Genomic DNA, 18,054 nt, shown 5'->3' on the forward strand with positions numbered 1-18,054 from the left:
TGATTAATTCACCAGGAAAGGCTGGCTGGCTGAAGAAGAAATGAAAGCCTCCCTTAAAAGTCTTCCACTGATTGGATTAAATCCAACTGATTGTATTCTCTTATTGCAGAAGACACTTACTTAGTTGATTGTAGATGTAATAAGCCACATGCAATAAATTGACTGATAATTTAATAAACCAGCCTTCTGGTTTATTAACCAGTCATGAAATGTCCTTGCAGTAATGGTTAGGCCAGTGTTTACTTGACCAGACAACTGGGCACCATCACCTGGCCAACTTGACACATGAACCTAACCATCACAGGCAGCTTTCACCCCCTCACTCTAGCATACTGGCATGCTAATGTCTCTAAACTTTTATCTATGTGGTGCAGCCTCTCATTTAATGCATCTTCAAAGCTGCTTGGGCTATCTACATGTCTCTTTCTAACTTAAGTTCCCTTTCTAGGCAGCAAACCTCAGCTTTGACTGCCAGAGCCTCTTCTGCAGCTAAGCACACAACTCCTAATAGAGGCCATGTGACAGCCATGGTAGCCTGATGACCCTCCCCTTTCTTATGAAATCCTGCAGTCTGTTGTAGGAGAACCAGCAATCCAGCTGGGGAGTTCTGGGCATTACCATCCTCCCTCAGCAGTCCTCACTCATCCAGGAAGGCTGCTACCCCTCCCCACATGATGTTTCATGCCATCCTGGGATTCCCCCTAATCTGTCCCCTTTCCCAGGACTGCCCATTACAGCTGGCAGTTACTTAGTCTCCTGGCTGGCTTGCCAAATGTTCTAACCCAGATTAGTGCCAAGACCAAAGAACATGCCTGGCACAGTTACCCATGAGTTTAATTAGGGAGTTACAAAACAGAGATGATTTTTCCCCAATGGCAGTGGGTTGGGAGAATGAAGGCAGCAGAGAGAGAGGAGTGCCAAGGTGGGGATGCTTATAAAGTTTTGTGGCAATGGCGTTTCTTGCAAGATTTGATTACAACAGGGTCTCCCAAGATTTGTTTACTAACAGTGATTAGAGGAGGGCAGTTTCAATGCTTCCCCCCGCCCTGGTAAGGGGAAGAGCCCATTGCCTGTTCATGTAGGTGGCTGTGTGTATCTCAGTAATGGAGGAGGGGGCAGATCCCTGGGCCCTGGGTCCTCACAACTTTAGAATTGTATTTCCTTTTCAGCTGTTGGTGTTGGCGCCTTTGTTCTCCTGGAAGAAATAGGGACTTCTATGGAAGGACTGCTATGAAAACTCCACCTCTATCTTATCTTCTTGATTCTCTCAACAGTTTTGGAGGTAGATGGAAATCCAATTTCCCCCAATCCTAGGCCAGACATGGACTAGGAAGTAAGAGAAATATGGCTATAGAGTGAATATTCTCTCTCAGAAATCAGAATAAGGCAAGCAACTGGCCCCATAATTTAACACTTGGTTGCCTTGGCAAAGACAAAAATCACTCTCTTCAGTGGACTTTTTCTTGACACAGTGGCTGTTTCCCAGCTTTCAAACAGTGAAGGGAGAAACTTAATTGGGAAAATGTTTCTTTTAAAAATTTATTAATGAAGTGCACATAGAAAATACATGAGGGGAAAAGTATGCAAGGAATCACAATACTACTACCAGTTTTTCTATTGCCATTGTCAATTAATGAGGCTTTTCCTGCACTCTTAGCTCCCAGTTGGGCTATTAAGGATAGTATACTCCAGGTGGTCCCCATCACCTTCCTATGGAACTCAGGGGAGAGTCATGCTTAGTTCTACATGCTTTGCTCCTCCACCCACATGTACAATTTCTGTGTCTCTGTCTTTCCCTGTCCTTGTTCATAAACAGTCTGATGTCATCAGTGATTCAATCTTTTCTGTCCATCTCACAGAAGGACTGATCTTTGGGTTGGATCCATCCTTGCTGATGAGGAACTTTTTTTTTTAATTCAGTTTTATTGAAATATATTCACATACCATACAATCATCCATGGTATACAATCAACTGTTCACAGTATGATCATATAGTTATGCATTCATCACCACAATCTATTTTTGAACATTTTCCTTACATCAGAAAGGATCAGAATAAGAATAAAAAATAAAAGTAAAAGAAGAACACCCAAACCATCCCCCCATCCCACCCTATTTGTCATTTAGTTTTTAATCCCCATTTTTCTACTCATCCATTCATACACTAGATAAAGGGAGTGTGATCCACAAGGTTTTCACAATCACACTGTCACCCTTTGTAATCTACATTATTATATAATCATCTTCAGGAGTCCAGACTACTGGGTTGGAGTTTGGTAGTTTCAGGTATTTACTTCTAGCTATTCCAATACATTAAAACCTAAGAGGTGTTATCTATATAGTGCATAAGAATGTCCACCAGAGTGACCTCTCAACTCCATTTGAAATGTCTCAGCCACTGAAGCTATTTTGTCTCATTTTGCATCCCCCTTTTGGTCAAGAAGATACTCTCAGTCCCACGATGCCGGGTCCACATTCATGCCCAGGAGTCATACTCTGCATTGCCAGGGAGATTTATACCCCTGGGAGGTGGGTCCCATGTAGGGGGGAGGGCAGTGAGTTCACCTGCCAAGGTGGCTCAGTTAGAGAGAGAGAGGGCTACATCTGAGCAACAAAGAGGTACTCAGGGGAGACTCTTAGGCACAATTATATACAAGTTTAGCCTCTCCTTTGCAGTAACAAGTTTCATAAGGGCAAGTCCCACGATCGAGGGCTCGGCACATCAAACCGCCAGTCACAATGTTTGTGACAACATCAACACCAGTCCAGGTGAGGAACTTCAACACTTCTGCACCTTCCCCCAGCTCCTTGGGGTGGGGAGGGGGAAGCTAGAAATATATTTTTTATTCTCTGCCCAAATTACTTTGGGATGTGTCACTATTTCACTCTAACCTATACTAACCTCCTGTATCTCACTTTCTATTCAAAGTTCCATGTAATTGTGGTGTTTGAACAAACCAACTGTAGAATTATACTGTTTAGAAATTATAGATCCTGCACCAAATAGACATCTCTTCCCTTGGTCTCACATGGAATTTGAAGTTTTAAAACACAGTCAGTTTCGAACTTTACCCTTTGACCCAGTTTGCCCTAGTCTTAACCAGATCTGTTTCATTCATATCACTAATTGAAGTCTGGGCTCTTTTTCAGCTTTTTTTTTTTTAACAGTTGCTGTATGCACTAATACTGACATTCATATCTGCCAAGCTCTAGCTCTGAGTTTCAGGTGTCTCAGAGATATGCATTGTTCCAGCGACCAATCAGGTTATACTCTAGGGGATCAGCATCTCAAAGTTCAGAGACAGGCATTACAATTCAGGGATAGAGTTAACTGCTGTAAGAGCTTACAATCTAGGGACTATTACAATAATCATGCCCATGTTAGGCTATGTTCTAAGATTCAGTTCTGAGTTTACACATTGTAGTTAGTCCATATTGGTGAGGCATTATAGTGTTTGCCTTTATTTCTGGTGTACTTCACTCAAACACTGTGTACAGGATCCATTCACCTCATTGTGTGTCTCACAGCTTCACTCCTTCCCATAGTTGCTCAATATTCCATTGTATGCATATGTCACAGTTCACCATTCTGTTTCTCAGTCTATGTACCCTTAGGTCACCTCCACCCATTGCAAATCATGATTACTGTCTCCATGAACACCAGTTTGCAAATGTCCATTCATGTCTCTGCACTCAGATCTTCAAATGACATACCCCATAATGAGGTTGCAGGGCCTTATGATCCCCACATACTTAACTTTTTGTGGAACTACCACACTGAACTTCAGAAAGGCTACACCATTCTACCTGCTTGCTGATGAGGAATTTTGACTGATAACCTAACAGATGTGGCTGAGGGACCAAGAATCACTTGTGATTTTCAGTAATCATTACAACAAACTCTCACCCTGTAAAGAAAAAAAGGCTGTAAATACAAAGCTTTCAAATGAAAGTGGTGGTTAGCATTTGACCATCATCCACTTTGTTTTGCTCTGTGGATTACTTCAATTAGTATTTCTGGTGCTGCAGAAAACCAGTTGAGAAAATAACAATCCCTTATGAGCAATTTCAGGTTTTCTAACCCTTTTGCGATCTTCTGCTTTAATTTGTTTTCCATTAGTACATGTTCAAGTGTAGTGAAAAGAAAGAGCACTGAACTGGGAATGGAAGACTGAGAAATTCCAGCTCTGTATCTCTTTCACTCTGCAACTATGTCCCTCTCTGGGCCTCAGTTTCCTCATCTGTAAAATGAGGGGCTTGGACTCCATGGTCTTGAAGGGCACCTCCAGCTTTGATGTTTTGTCATTCCAGTCAGATATGCAGACACTATTTTGGTGGATTTTTTTAATGATAAAATGGAATTTGTAACATTGGTATTAGAAGGTTTTATTCTTTCTTTCTCTCTCAATAATAAGACTCAGAGTTGTGATTTCAGAATTATTTCTTACAGGCTGAAACCATAATGATAGAAACATTACAGGAGTACTATTAGAGTTAATATTCTTATCTGTGGATATCTAGAAAAGCATATCATGTTTGAAGAAATTTCTGCTGTTTCTCTGTGGGTCCTTTATCCAAAGGTGTTTATATAACTAATGTGTCTTAATGGTAAGAAAATTGTAAATGTAATGAGTGAAGGAAAATAAATCCCCCTCCTTTTATCTTTGCCTGGACCTGTCTTTGTGAATACTTCCTAGCTAAACTACCTGCGTTTTACTGCTTGGGGAGATCAGCCTTTATGGTAGCACTTACTCCATGCTAATAGGGCCTACTGATAGCATTCCTGATAGGGCTGTCAGTATGTGTGTATGTGTGTGTATGTGTGTGTGTGTGTGTGTGTGTGTGTGTGTGTGTGTATTTCTGTGAGTTCCATCAGGTTTAATAACCAAAAATCAAATTCACTAAGAAACTCCCTAAGTATTTCACAATGGGCCAATTTTTCAAGGCCAGGCTTGGGCACAGAATCTGGTAAAATGGAATCTAGATATGGGTCAAATAAGTACCAGGGACGTTAGGGAGTTGAACAGATTCAGCTGCTGAACAGGTGCCCCAAATGATTGCCTGTGTGTTTCTTTAATTTGTCAAAAATGCCTGATCATCTCATGTACTCTTCTAAAGTCCACACAGATGCTTAATATACTGGCATATGCATAAAAGCAGCTCAATTGTGATGAAAGGTATTTATTTTCAGTTTCTTCAGGTAACACTCTAGGCTCTGCTGTTCTCCATGAAGACTGGGCAAAGACTGGCAACACAACCCTTAAAATGGTTTTCCTCCTACATTCTGTCTGCTTCTTTTCTGTCTCCTTCACAATTTACTTCTCTCTCCAATTTGTTAATATTGGGGAAGCCCAAGGCTTAGTCTTTGGACTTCTTTTCTTCTATAGATACACCCCCTCCCTTTGTGATTTCATCATATATTGTTTTTAAATTTCATCTACAGGCTAACAGCTACCAAATATGTCTCTTGTGTGGACCTCTCTTTGGACTTCTCAACTTATATATCCAACTGCCTATTTGTCAATGCACTTAGACTTGTAATAGAGTTCTCAAACTTAACATGTCAAAAACTGAACTCCTGATCTTTCCCCTCAAACCTGCTCATCCCATAGTCTTATGCATTTCGTTTAATGGAGCTCCATCCTTCTAGTTACTTAGGATAAAAACTGCAGAATCATCTTTACTTTCTTTCTCTCACACCTCACAATCATTCTTTCAGGAAATCCTGTTGGCTCCACTTTCAAAATATATCCAGAATCTTACTAATTTTGGCCTCCACTGCTATCATCCTGAAGCTACCATCAACCCTTTCCTGGATTATTGCATTAGCCTCCTTGCTAGTGTTTCTATTCCCATCCTTCTTTCCTACAGTGTACTCTCAATGCAGAGTGAAAATGCAGTTTGCAGAGTGATTCTTTTAAAAAGGTAGGACAGATCATATAATTTCTCTGCTCAAAACCCTTCAACGCTCCTCATCTCCTTTGAGTAATCTTTCAATTTCTCATCACGTCCAATGTTACCATGTGGTTCAAGGCCATCTTCATTCCTCACCTGGATTACTGCAATAGCCTCCAACTGTTTTCAGTTTTCTCTCTTAACAACTACAATCCATTTTCCACTTAGCATCCAGAGCAACCATTAACTATGTCAGTCATATCATGTTCCTCCTCTGCTCAAAACCCTACAATGGCTCCACATTTCACTCAGAGTAAACCCCAAAGTCCTTACATTGTCCTATAGGATCTGGGTCCCTATTACCTTTCTGACCTCATTTTTTTGCTACTCTCCCCTTTTCTCACTGTACTCTAGGCATACTGGCCTTCTTGACATTCCTTGAATAGTCAGGTAAGCTCCTGCCTTGGGGCCTTTGCACTTGCAATTCCCACTGCCTAGAATAATTCCCATTCGGATATAAACATCTCATTCCCTTACCTTTAAAAATCTTTGATCAAATGTTGTTTACTCAGGTGCTTAAATATCATCCTATTCAAATTTTAATGCAATTTTATTGAGATATATTCATATACCACACAATCCTCTGAAGTGTACAGTTGTTCACAGTGTCATCATATAGTTGTGCATTCATCACAATTTCTGAACATTTTGACTGCTCCAAAAAATTTAAAATAAGAATAAAAATAAAAGTAAAAAAGAACACTGAAAACATCTCATACCCCTCTTCCCCCCCTCCCCCATTATTCATTTACTTTTGGTCTCAATTTTTCTACTCATCTCTGTTACACTGGATAACAGGAGCATGAGCCACAAGATTTTCACAATCACATGCTCACCATATAAGCTATATAGTTACATGATCATCTTCAAGAATCAAGGATACTGGGTTGCAGTTCAACAGCTTCAGGTATTTCCTTCTAGCTATTCTAATACCCTAAAACTAAAAAGGGTATCTATATAATGGATAAGAATAACCTCCAGGATGACCTCTCGACTCCATTTGAAATCTCTCAGCCACTTACACATTACTCTTCCCCCTTTTGGTCAAGAAGGCTTTCTCAATGCCATGATGCTGGGTCCAGACTCATCCCTGGGAGTCATATCCCACATTGCTAGGGAAATTTACATCCCTGGGAGTCATGTCCCACATAGGGGGGAGGGCAGAGAGTTTACCTGCAGAGTTGGCTTAGAGAGAGAGGCCACAATGAGCAATAAAAGAGGTTCCTATTAAAATTTAACACCACTACCACCATTTATTCTTTCTCTTCTTTATTTTTTCCTCTAGAACTTACACCCTCTATTTTACTATATAATTTAGTTATTTTGTTATTTTTATTCCACAACCCCCTTGCTAGGAGATAAACACAGGCAAGGATTTTTGTCTGTTCACTGTTTTATCATTAATGTTTAGAACTGTTGTCTGGCATGTAGTAGGTATTCCATAAATATTTGCTGAAAGAATGAATGAATGAAATAATAGTCCCTGCATTGAGTGTACATGAGTGTGTACATGGTTAAGTCCTACAATCGAGGTATGGAGAAAGGGTTCTGAGATATCAAAGAAGGGCAAGGGAAGATGTAAGGAGAAATCCAGGAGATCTTAGTGGAGGAGGAAGCATTTGAACTGGGCCTTGAAGGAAGGGTAGGATTTGGACTTGTAAATTATGTCAGGCTGAAGTAGGGTATGTGAAAATTAGAAGAGGGAATTAAGATTAGAAATGAAGACTGGGGCCAAATCATGAAGGGCTCTGAATGCAAGGTTAAGGATTTTGGCTTTAGGTGTACCAGGTTACACTTCAGGTGCAGCCTGAAGGAGTGGGGATGAAAGTTATAGAATTGGGATTAAAAAAAAAAAAACTTGAGTCATCACTCAATGATTGTCTCTTATTTAACTTTCTGTTCTTTACTCAATTGTCTTTTTTTTCACAATTTTTTATTGACACATATTCACATACCATACAATCATCCAAAATGTAAAACAATTATTCACAATATCATCATATAGTTGTGCATTCATCACCACAATCAATTTTTGAACATTTTCATAACTTCAAAAAATAAAAATAAGAATAAAAATTAAAATAAAAAGAACATTCAAAATGTCCCATAACCCTTCTCCCCCATATTAGTCATTTATTTTTTGTCCCCTTTTTTCTCATTTGTCCATACACTGGGTAAAGGGACTGTGAGCCATAGGTTTTCACAATCACACAGTCATACCATGTAAGATTCATAAGGGCAAACCCCAAGATCGAGGTCTTGGCCTACTAAGCAGGTAGTTCCCTATGCTTGCAAGAATATCAGGAATTCCCCACCTGGGGAGGTTAAATATTTCTGCAGTTTCCCCAGTCCCTCAATGGCACATACCATTTATTCTCAGCCCAAATTATTGGGACTTCATGTTAACCTGTACAAACCAACAAGATTTCATTCTCTAGTGAAGATTCCATGTAATTATGGTATTTGAGTAAACTGACCACAAAAATTAAATTATATAGTGTGCTACAGAAAATATAGATTTTGCACCAAATAAACATTTCTTCCTTTGGTCCCACACAGAAGCCAAAGTTTTAAAACACAGTTAATATCATCATCTACCCTTTAGTCTGATCTACTGCAATTTCAACAAAATCCATTTCATTAATATCTCCAATTGAAGTCTGATCTCCTTTTCAGCCTCTTTAACAGTTGATTCATGGGGCAATGCCAACACTCACAGCTGCTGAACTGATTCTGAGTCCCAGGTGCCACACTGAAGCTCCAGGGACCAATCATGTCACACAGAAACAGCTCAGAATCTCAAACTTTAGAAATAACTGTTACAACTAATGAATAGATGTGACTTCTGTAAGAGCTTACAATCTAGGAAACTTCACATAAGCCTTCCCCTGATAACTCATGCTTCCAGATTCAATTCTCACAGTTTTCCCATTAGTCCATGTTAATGAGGTATTTTAATGTTTGTCTTTTCATTTCTGGCTTATTCACTCAACTTACAGTCCTCACGGTCCATTCACCTAGATGCATACTTCACAACTTCATTCCTTCTTGCTGCTTCCTCAAGCAAAAACATTCTTATATTTGTACATTTAATCACAATCATTGACCACTTTAGGTTTCACTAAGTTATACAGTCCCAGTCTTTATCTTGTATCTTCCCTTCTGGTGTCATACATACCCCTAACCTTCTTCTTTCAACCATGTTCACAGTTATCTTTTTTCAGTGTACTTACAAATTTTGTGCTACCATCACACAGTATTGTGCTATCCATTTCTGGATCTATACAATCAGTCCTCTAGAACATTCTATACTCCTTCATGAAATGACCAGTCTCTACCCTCTATCTCCTGATATCTTCATTTCTACACTCTTTTCCAAACCTCTCTCTCTCCTGTCTTTTCCTATCTGTCTGTAGCACTCCCTTTAGTATTTGCTGTAGAGGAGACCTCCTGTTCATGAACTCTCTCAGTGTTTGTGTATCTGTAAATATTTGAAACTCTCCCTCATTTTTGAAGGACAGTTTTCCTGGATATAGGATTCTTGGTTTGCAATTTTCTTTCAGTATCTTGAATATATCATACCACTGCCTTCTTGCCTCCTTATAATCTTATTGAGCTTCCCTTGTATTTAATGGATTGCTTTTCTCTTACTGCTTTCAGAATTCTCTCTTTGTCTTTGACATTTGAAAATCTGATTAGTATCTTGGAGTAAGTCTATTTGGATCAATTCTGTTTGGGGTATGCTGTACTTCTTGGACCTGTAATTTTATAACTTTCATAGGAGTTGGAAAATTGTCATTGATTATTTCCTCTACTATTCCTTCTGCCACTTTTCCCTTCTCTTCTCCTTCTGGGACACCTATAACATGTATATTTGTGCACTTCATGTTGTCATTCAGTTCCCTGAGACCCTGCTCATATTTCTTCATTCTTTTCCCTGTCTGTTCCTTTGTGTGCAGGATTTCAGATGTTCTGTCCTCCAGCTCACTGATCCTTCTTCCTGAGTCTGCTGTTGTATGTCTCCATTGTGTTTTTCATGTCTTCTATTGTGCCTTTCATTCCCATAATTTCTGTCATTTGTTTTTTCAAACTTATGAATTCTTCCTTGTGATCACCCAGTGTTTTTTTATATCCTTCATCTCTTTCATCACATTTTCTTTCAACTTGTTGATTTGATTTAAAAGATTTGCTTGAACATCTATAATTAGTTGTTTTGACTCCTGAATCTCAGTTGAGGTGTTAGTTTCTTCCTTTGGGCCATATCTTTGCTTTTCTTGATGTGTCTCATCATTTTTTGCTGTCTAGGCATCTGATTTTCTTGATTGCTTTATTGTGGAGGTTGTTTTCTCTCTTTTGCCTGAGGTTTTCTTGCTGGTTGACTTTGATCTCCATCTTTTGTTTCTCTCCCTGGCAAGTTGGCAGATTGGCTCTGCCCCCTAATCTTCCCCCCCCCACCCCCGAATTCATGTATCCACTGTGGCCTGCCACAGGGTTGGGAGGTAGGCACAGGGCACCAGCAGGTTCATCATGTGTGGTAATACATATCTGCTGACTTCCAGTGGTGCTCTATTTTCTACTGGCTAGCAAGACCTGGGTTTGTTTTGGATCTCTGCTTTAATAGTTGAGTCTTCCCTATTTCCCAGCCAAAACAGGGCCAGGATTCCATACAGGGAATGTAGACCAGCTTCTGTGCTCCTAAGAAAGGGTCTGAAGCATCTTTTAAAAAGTATTTTACTTCCTTTGCACTTTCTGGACTGTCCAGCTGATGACACCATACAGTAAACTTAATCGTCCTCAGAGGCTGCTTTGTATGACCCAGTGAGGCTGAAACTACGGGATTCCTCAGTTTGGCTCAACATGGGGCTCCACCTGTGGCAAAGTACTCCCTCAGCTGACCCAGCACTCCAGCTGTCTCCAAGACAAGGAAATGGCCACCAGCTGCTGCTTCCCTCAAGAGTGGGGGAAGGGCTTTCAGACCCAGGGCTGGAAATGGTCTCTGTTCGTGTTTTCTCAGTCTCTTTTTTCCTTATTGATCTGGGCCTTGAAATGTCCTCCTCTGTCCACCAGGTCTTCAATGAGTGTATTTTTCAGTGCTATGAGAGATTTTTAAATCTGTGTCCCTGGTAGGAGTGTTCCGGTCTGCTGTTTTCGTGCCTTTCGCACACAGAGACCAAGTGAGGGGGAGGGGAGAGGACTAGATGGTCTGGGATGGAAGATTCCTACCTGACATTTCTTCTCTTTCTTCAATTTGGCATTTGCAGGGTCCTTCTCCAGTCTATATCCTCCTCCAGAATTTCAAACAATTCAGAATTGTCCTTTTTTTTTGTTGATTCTATGGAGAGTTTTCAGTAGCTGTTATGTTGCCATGTTGATGACATCACTCCTCAATTGTCTTTTAAGTTCTTTACAGGCTTGATGATATGATTTCTGACTCAGATAAGAAGCAAACAAGAAAATGAGGGAGGAGGGACTGAATGAATATGAACACAGAAACACCTCCAAGGAAAGAAGGGCCAGATAGGTGCTTGACCTGAAGGATGAAGGCAGAAGCTTTAAGTTGGAGGCTTAGAATCTGTTATTATTATTATCATATTTTCACAAACTGCTACCTGAAATTTAGCATTTTCTTCCATTACAAATGTAGGCACAAACCACAGAGGTATTAGCAGTACCTGTGACTTTCACCAGTGTTACAGATATTTTCATATCATAATACACTGCAGATTCCTTGAAATATTTATGCTCATCACTACTTCAAAATTATGGTAGTTATTAGACCTATCATTACACCTTGCTATTTAACATGTTAAGGAAGCAATGTTACTATATGACAGAAATGTTTTAAAAATATTTTGATATCTGTATTATTTCAATACAGTTAGTTTCTTTTTAAACCCAAAGTATTTTATTCATTTAAAAACATTATTCTGATTAGAGGTCCATGGACTTCACCTGACTTCCAAAGGGATTCATGTTACCTGTTTTTGTTTCCTAAGCTGCTTAAGAAAATACCACAAAATGAGTTGTTTTAAACAATGAGAATGTATTAACTTATGGTTTTTAGGCTAAAAGAAAGTCCAAGTTAAGGCACCATCAAGGCAATGCTTTCTGTCTGGAGACTGTGGTGTTCTGGGCCTGGCTGCTGGCAATCCTTGGCTCTTTTGTCACATGGCAAGTCTCATGGTGGCATCTCCTGGTTGCTCCTTTCTCTTCCCGGTTTCATTGTTTTCAGCTTCTTACTTCTGTGGCTTTCTCTCTGTGTCTGAATTTCATTCCCTTATGAAGGACTCTAGTTATAGGATTAACACACATCCTGACGGAGTTGGGCCACACCTTAACGAAGTAGCCTCATCAAAAGGTCCTACTTACAATGGTTTCACACCAACAGGAGTGGATTTAATGTAAGATCATGTTTTCTGGGGTACATACAGCTTCAAACCACCACATCACTAAAAACTGTTAAGAATCTCTGCTTTATATCCTCTTAGCCACACTAGGCTGAAGCTAGAAGTGTAGAGGGTGGAATTTGGAAAGACTCAGGAGTCCTGCCTTCTCATCTCAGCTCCACCATCATCTTAGCTGAGTGACCTAGAGTATGGTTGCTCATCCTTCTAAGACTTGTTTTCCGTGGCTGCAGTAATGATGAGGGTACCATCTGTCCCTGCTAGACCATGGGGTGTTGTGAACATCAAATGACATAAAATGTGTACATGGTTGACTTGAAAACTTTAAAGTACCATACACATATAAGGTGTTTACTAAGGGGAATATTAATGAGCTAAGGTTGTAGGGGTCTGGTGCTTCAGAGGATGAATATTAATCTTAACAGTAGTCTAAAATTCAAACAGACATGGAGTGAATGCAGTGGGGGAGAACACTCTTTAATATGTCCTGCATTCCATTTTCCATCCAAGATCTCATATCCTCTCCATAAGGATCTATAGCTTTGAATGCTCATACCTACCCGCAATCAATTCCTTTTTGTTCCTTCTGTTGCCCTAATTGCTTCAGTATGCTTTTGAGATCTTCTTCCTGGATAGAATATTTAAGCAAGCTGAGGTCTTCAAGTTGACTGCTAAACTTGAGAGACTTGGATGATGTTTTGGATCTTGGGATATGAGAGAGAAGATAAGGCCCCTATGGCATATTTGTTAATGGGATGTGGTCTGTCCTGTGATGCAACAGGATGGAATTGGAAGGATACTGGAGAATATATCATAAGACAACAGAAGAAAGTTTCCTCCTGATGTCAGGCTTGGACCAAGACATTACCTACCTCTGATTGAGCATTGTGAAGTAAAATCTCCTGAATTTCTCTGAGCCAGCAGGTCTCCATAGTTACCCTCAAGGGTGTACCCTTAAGTGTGGTCTTATGGGATCCTCAAAACTAGAAAGGTAGCTCTGGTGTCATTAGGGCATTGTTAATATGACTATTAGTTGATAATAATTTGAGCTATTTATCAAGCATTTACTTTGCCAGGCATAGTACTGGGCACTTTACATTGAGAAAATGCTCTTAACAACCCTTTGAGTGAAGTATAATTAGATTCCTGCTGTGGAGATGAAGAAACAAAGGCCTGGAGAGGTTAAGTAACTTGTTTTAGGTTTCAGTCAGAATGTGCCCTTGGGCACCATGACTCCATACAAACAACACAAGTTGAAGCCAGGCAGACGTGGGTTCAAATCCTGGGCTTTGCCACATACTTGTTGTGTACCTTGGGCAAGTAATTTAACCTTTCTGAGCCTGTTTTCTTCTCTTATCCATATTCAAGCTTCCTAATATCATGAGGTTCCTCCTGCAGCAACTTGTACATGATTGTATCACTTAGCAGGCATCCATACCAGTGTGTAAACTCTTGAGGGAAGGGACCATGTTTAATTCAGCTTTGAATTTCTAGGTATAAAGCTTGCACGCATTAGGTGCTCTATAATGGCACTTGAATGAATAATGTGGGCTTTATAGTAATATTTATAATTAGGTTGATATGAAGGTTAAGTGAAATATTGGAGCAGTAGAAAGAGTTTTGAGTTTGCAGTCAGACAGACCAAGATGCAAATCTCATGTCTATCGCTTAGAAACTTAAGCAAGTTACTTTATGTCTCTGACTCTCAGCTGAAACATAGGATAATACCACTTACCTTTCACAGTTGTAGCAAATTAATGATTTTATACATATACATATATATATGTATATATATACGCATACATGCATACATACATGCGCACATACATATGCATTTATTTCCTGGTAAATAGGAATCGCTAATCAACATTAGTTTTTATTATTAGTGCACAGGAAAGTTCTTTGTATAGAGTGCTACTCAAATATTCATTTAACAAACACTTACTGAGCACCTACAATGCACCTGGTTATGGGAATGTGGCAATGAAGAAGACAAAGAGGACGGTACTCTCCTGGAGCTTACACTCTGCGGACAGGTTGAGGGGGGTGGGGGTGGGGCAAAGACAATTCAGGTCTCAAGAGCAAGACCTCATTACTACTGTATCTACATTATCCGTGGTTGGTTAACACTGAACATTCTCACTCTGACCTTTTATGGATTTTGCCTAAATGATGAAGGATTTAAGTTCAGTATGTTAAAGACTACCCTTCTAGCTCCTTGAGGACAAGGACCAGCCACAGTCCTTTTGTATCCCACAGTGTATTCCAAAGCCTGGCAGCATCTGGAATACAGTAAATATTTGGGATACATTTGTACAGTTGAATTTCATTTCTTGAGGCCCAGCAATATGAGGTAGCTCACCAATCTAGGTGTGAACACAAAAATCATTTTTAAAATGAGGATAAGGTGATGACATAGTTAATTTTAGCTGAATTATAATCATAATTATAACTCTTTATTGTTCCACTGGCCTGGACAATTTACAGATGTTACCTTGTTTAAGCTTTATGATGACTCTGTGAGGTGAGTACTGTTTCTCCTTAATATTACCTACAAGGAAACTGAAGCTTTCATTGTGTTTGTGTAACTTGCCTAAAGACAGATAGGCAGGAAGTGACTTTAGGCAGCATGATGGCACAGTAGGTGCTCAAAAGATGGTTGCAATTGTGGTGAAAAGTGAAATGAGGTCTATCCAATGGACTGTCTGGGGACAGCTGAGAAACCCAAGGGTTCACATAGGTCTACCAGATGGGTCAGAAGGTCTTGTGTATCTATCCTGTGCAGTTTATTCTGCATTATACACAAAGGGTACATATTTGGGCCTAAATTTTTTTAAAAAATCTATGACTTGAATATAGATATGTGTCTATTTTTTTTCTGAAAAATAGTTTTTTCATTTGCATTGAGACATTTAACAAGCAACTAGGTAATACTGAGAAACTCAAACTGGAGAGGTCACAGGACTAGGAAGGGAGATGAAACAACCATTTATAAAATAAAAGAATGTGTCTATTCACTATTATCTGGAAAAATCTAACTACTGTATCTCATAAAAACAACAAAACAGTAAGATTTCAAAATTCTGGAGCAACAACAGAACCATAAAAAACATTGGAAATTTGCAAGGAAAAATAGTTTCATTCACAGATTTTTTTGGTGAATGGAAAGGACTTCGTGAGATGGTATGTACCACAATTTGAGTATGCGATATAACGCAAACATATTCTATTTTTATATATTATAACAATCCTGGACTAGTGTAATTAAGCAGGTTGAACGGAGTGCACTTGGACTAATAATAGAAACAATCTGTAGTACAAATAGATTAAGTGAAAGAGAGCAAAGTGTTTGGGTATGGCCGTTGTTGCTTTAAAATTTCATTTTATTTAACTCATTTAAATAAGGAATAATTAAGTGGAAAATTCACCTTGATTTCACAGATACTAGTAATATAAGGCATTCCAGGAGCCCCTGTGACCAATGAATCAAAGCCTTCTGTAGTATTGGTGACAGAGGTTTCAGTGTAAAAATAACCCTGGCTTCCTGATGATGCCTCAGCTGTGTGTTTGAGGGGGAAGCCAACTTTCAGCATGAATGAGCTGCTGTGGAATCCTATTTCTAGTTGCCAAGACAGGTTTAGCATCATCTTCCAACATCCTGGTAACCCAAAGGAAGAAATTGAGATGACCTACTGAAGGATTACTTAGAGAGCAAATTATTCAAAATAGAAAACAAAAATAAGGTATAGAAAAGGAATATTTATCTTTTAAAAATACAACTTTGAACACTACTGACATCTCATTTACAAAGTATTTTCCTGAAATACTCTCCATTGGCTTTGCTTACTCATTTCATTCTCTGATTTTGAATAGAGACTTAAGGGAGGTCATGCTTATGTTACTATATGCATCACCACCATACACTCAAAAAGATCAAATCTGTATCAGGATATTAGCCCCAAACCCTTGCCATTTCCTCTTCTTTTCTACCACACAGAACTTCCTGACTTGTCCACTCACACTCTGTCTTTGCACTCTTCTAATGGGTACCACAGAATTGGAGGTGTCCCCAGGAAAGAGCACCCCAGGTAGTACTGAACTATTTGCAAGAAGCCTCACACAATGTGGCCCATTCTTATTAATACTCATTCTTATTAATACTTATATCAACTCTTTGCAAACATTCGGAATGAAGTAAACATAGTATTTATAGCAGTATACAGTTTGCAATTCAATACACTGACGTCAGAAGAAGAGGGAACAACAGAGTTTTTAAGAAGGCCAGAGAGGAAAGAATATTAAAATAAATCCCTTCTGCTAATGTGAGTGCAGGGGTGTGTGTGTGTGTGTGTGTGTCTGTGTCTTAATTCATAGAAAACTAAACATGCCCTTCTTTAAAAGCAGACTATTTACAAGATGATTCTGAATAGCACAGACATGCCAATCATACAGGATACTTTCTGCAAATACATCTAGATTTTTTTTTTTAATTCTGAAATAGACCTTTTATCTGATATACCAGAGAAAATAACTTTGGAACATTTCTTAACGTTGGTTCATAGTAATTTCGCAAAAAGCCACAAACCATGCTTTTTCTTTTAAAAGGTGAATGTGGTCAAGCACCTTCTAGAAGACACTGATGTGTTTGTTCTTCATTTATTGGCCTACTGGGGGCTGCAAGGACAATGTCAGTTATACAGAGTACCTAGTGCTCCTCTCCTTCTTCTCACCAGTAGCGATATTAATGTGACAAGAAGTTTTGCAACAGAAATCACACACACAAAATAAAACATTTCAGTTAACAGTGTTTAAAAAAATACCTGAGTATACAACTATGGTATAGACACAGAAAATACCCGAAACCACTTTTCAGCCTCAGGACTTTTTCAATACTATTAATAAAAAAAGACAACCAATTGACAAAAAGGGGAGGAAGTTACAGCACTTGAGGTTTGAGTCAATTTCTTTTTAGGGCCTGTAGCTCGAGGTGCTGTTCTAGGATCCTTATCCAGGAATGAATTGACAAATTTAAAGCAATTTCCACTTAAAAACCATTGAAAATACAAATCACTTTCTAAGCTTGTCCAACACACGTTTGTTTTCAGGATCCCAAGTTGTTAAGCGAAGGGATTCAGGTCAGTTTCAAGCCCTCAAAGCCACAGAATTTCCATCTCTTTTCCAGGCTCGCTCCAACTCCAGTCATTTCCTGCTTGAAGGTGTGCTGGAGTCTACTCATGAGACATTCTACATCACTAGTGCAGATCTGTGGGGCGGAAGGGACATCTTCATTCAAAACCTATTATACTTTCTTAATCTGCTTTTTCTTTCTCAGTGTTGTCTACTTTAGAAAGCTGGGGTGTGTGTGTGTGTGTGCGTGTGTGTGTGTGTTCGGCAAGGATGGGGGGTGCATTAACCTCTTCCCTACTTGTGTATGTGTATGTGTTGGGAAAGTGGCTTCCAGAGGGCAACATTCCTCTGCTGTGATCACCAGGAAGAGTCCACTGATCTTTCTACTGGCAAGGGCTGGTGTCAGTCATGTGGAGAGGCTTGGGTTTATAGCCAGCTGAATGATGGTTGATCAGTGCTGGCAATGTTACCTATGAGCCCACTGAAAAGCTGCAAAACCTTTGGGGGGGGCAGAAATGGCTGCCACCAGAGCAGAATTTTGTATACGTGCATTACTTCACAAACGGAA

The 18,054-nt window shown here is 39.5% G+C and overlaps 1 protein-coding gene across 6 annotated transcripts in view; it reads right to left on the reverse strand.

Annotated features, from left to right (window-relative positions):
- Window positions 1–12,160: 12,160 nt before the first annotated feature.
- The window catches only part of ENOX2 (ecto-NOX disulfide-thiol exchanger 2), a 393,140-nt gene continuing 387,246 nt past the window's right edge, over window positions 12,161–18,054 (reverse strand). For 5 of the 6 annotated variants that reach the window (XM_037821176.1, XM_037821175.1, XM_037821177.1 and 2 more), the window contains one exon: window positions 12,161–17,622. In XM_037821176.1, the coding sequence (XP_037677104.1) occupies window positions 17,491–17,622 (132 nt within the window). In that variant the 3' untranslated portion in view covers window positions 12,161–17,490. The remainder of the gene's footprint in view (window positions 17,623–18,054) is intronic. The other variant, XM_037821173.1, reaches the window with a different exon arrangement.

Source organism: Choloepus didactylus, chromosome X, assembly GCF_015220235.1.
Source record: "Choloepus didactylus isolate mChoDid1 chromosome X, mChoDid1.pri, whole genome shotgun sequence".
Classification (NCBI taxonomy): domain Eukaryota; kingdom Metazoa; phylum Chordata; class Mammalia; order Pilosa; family Megalonychidae; genus Choloepus; species Choloepus didactylus.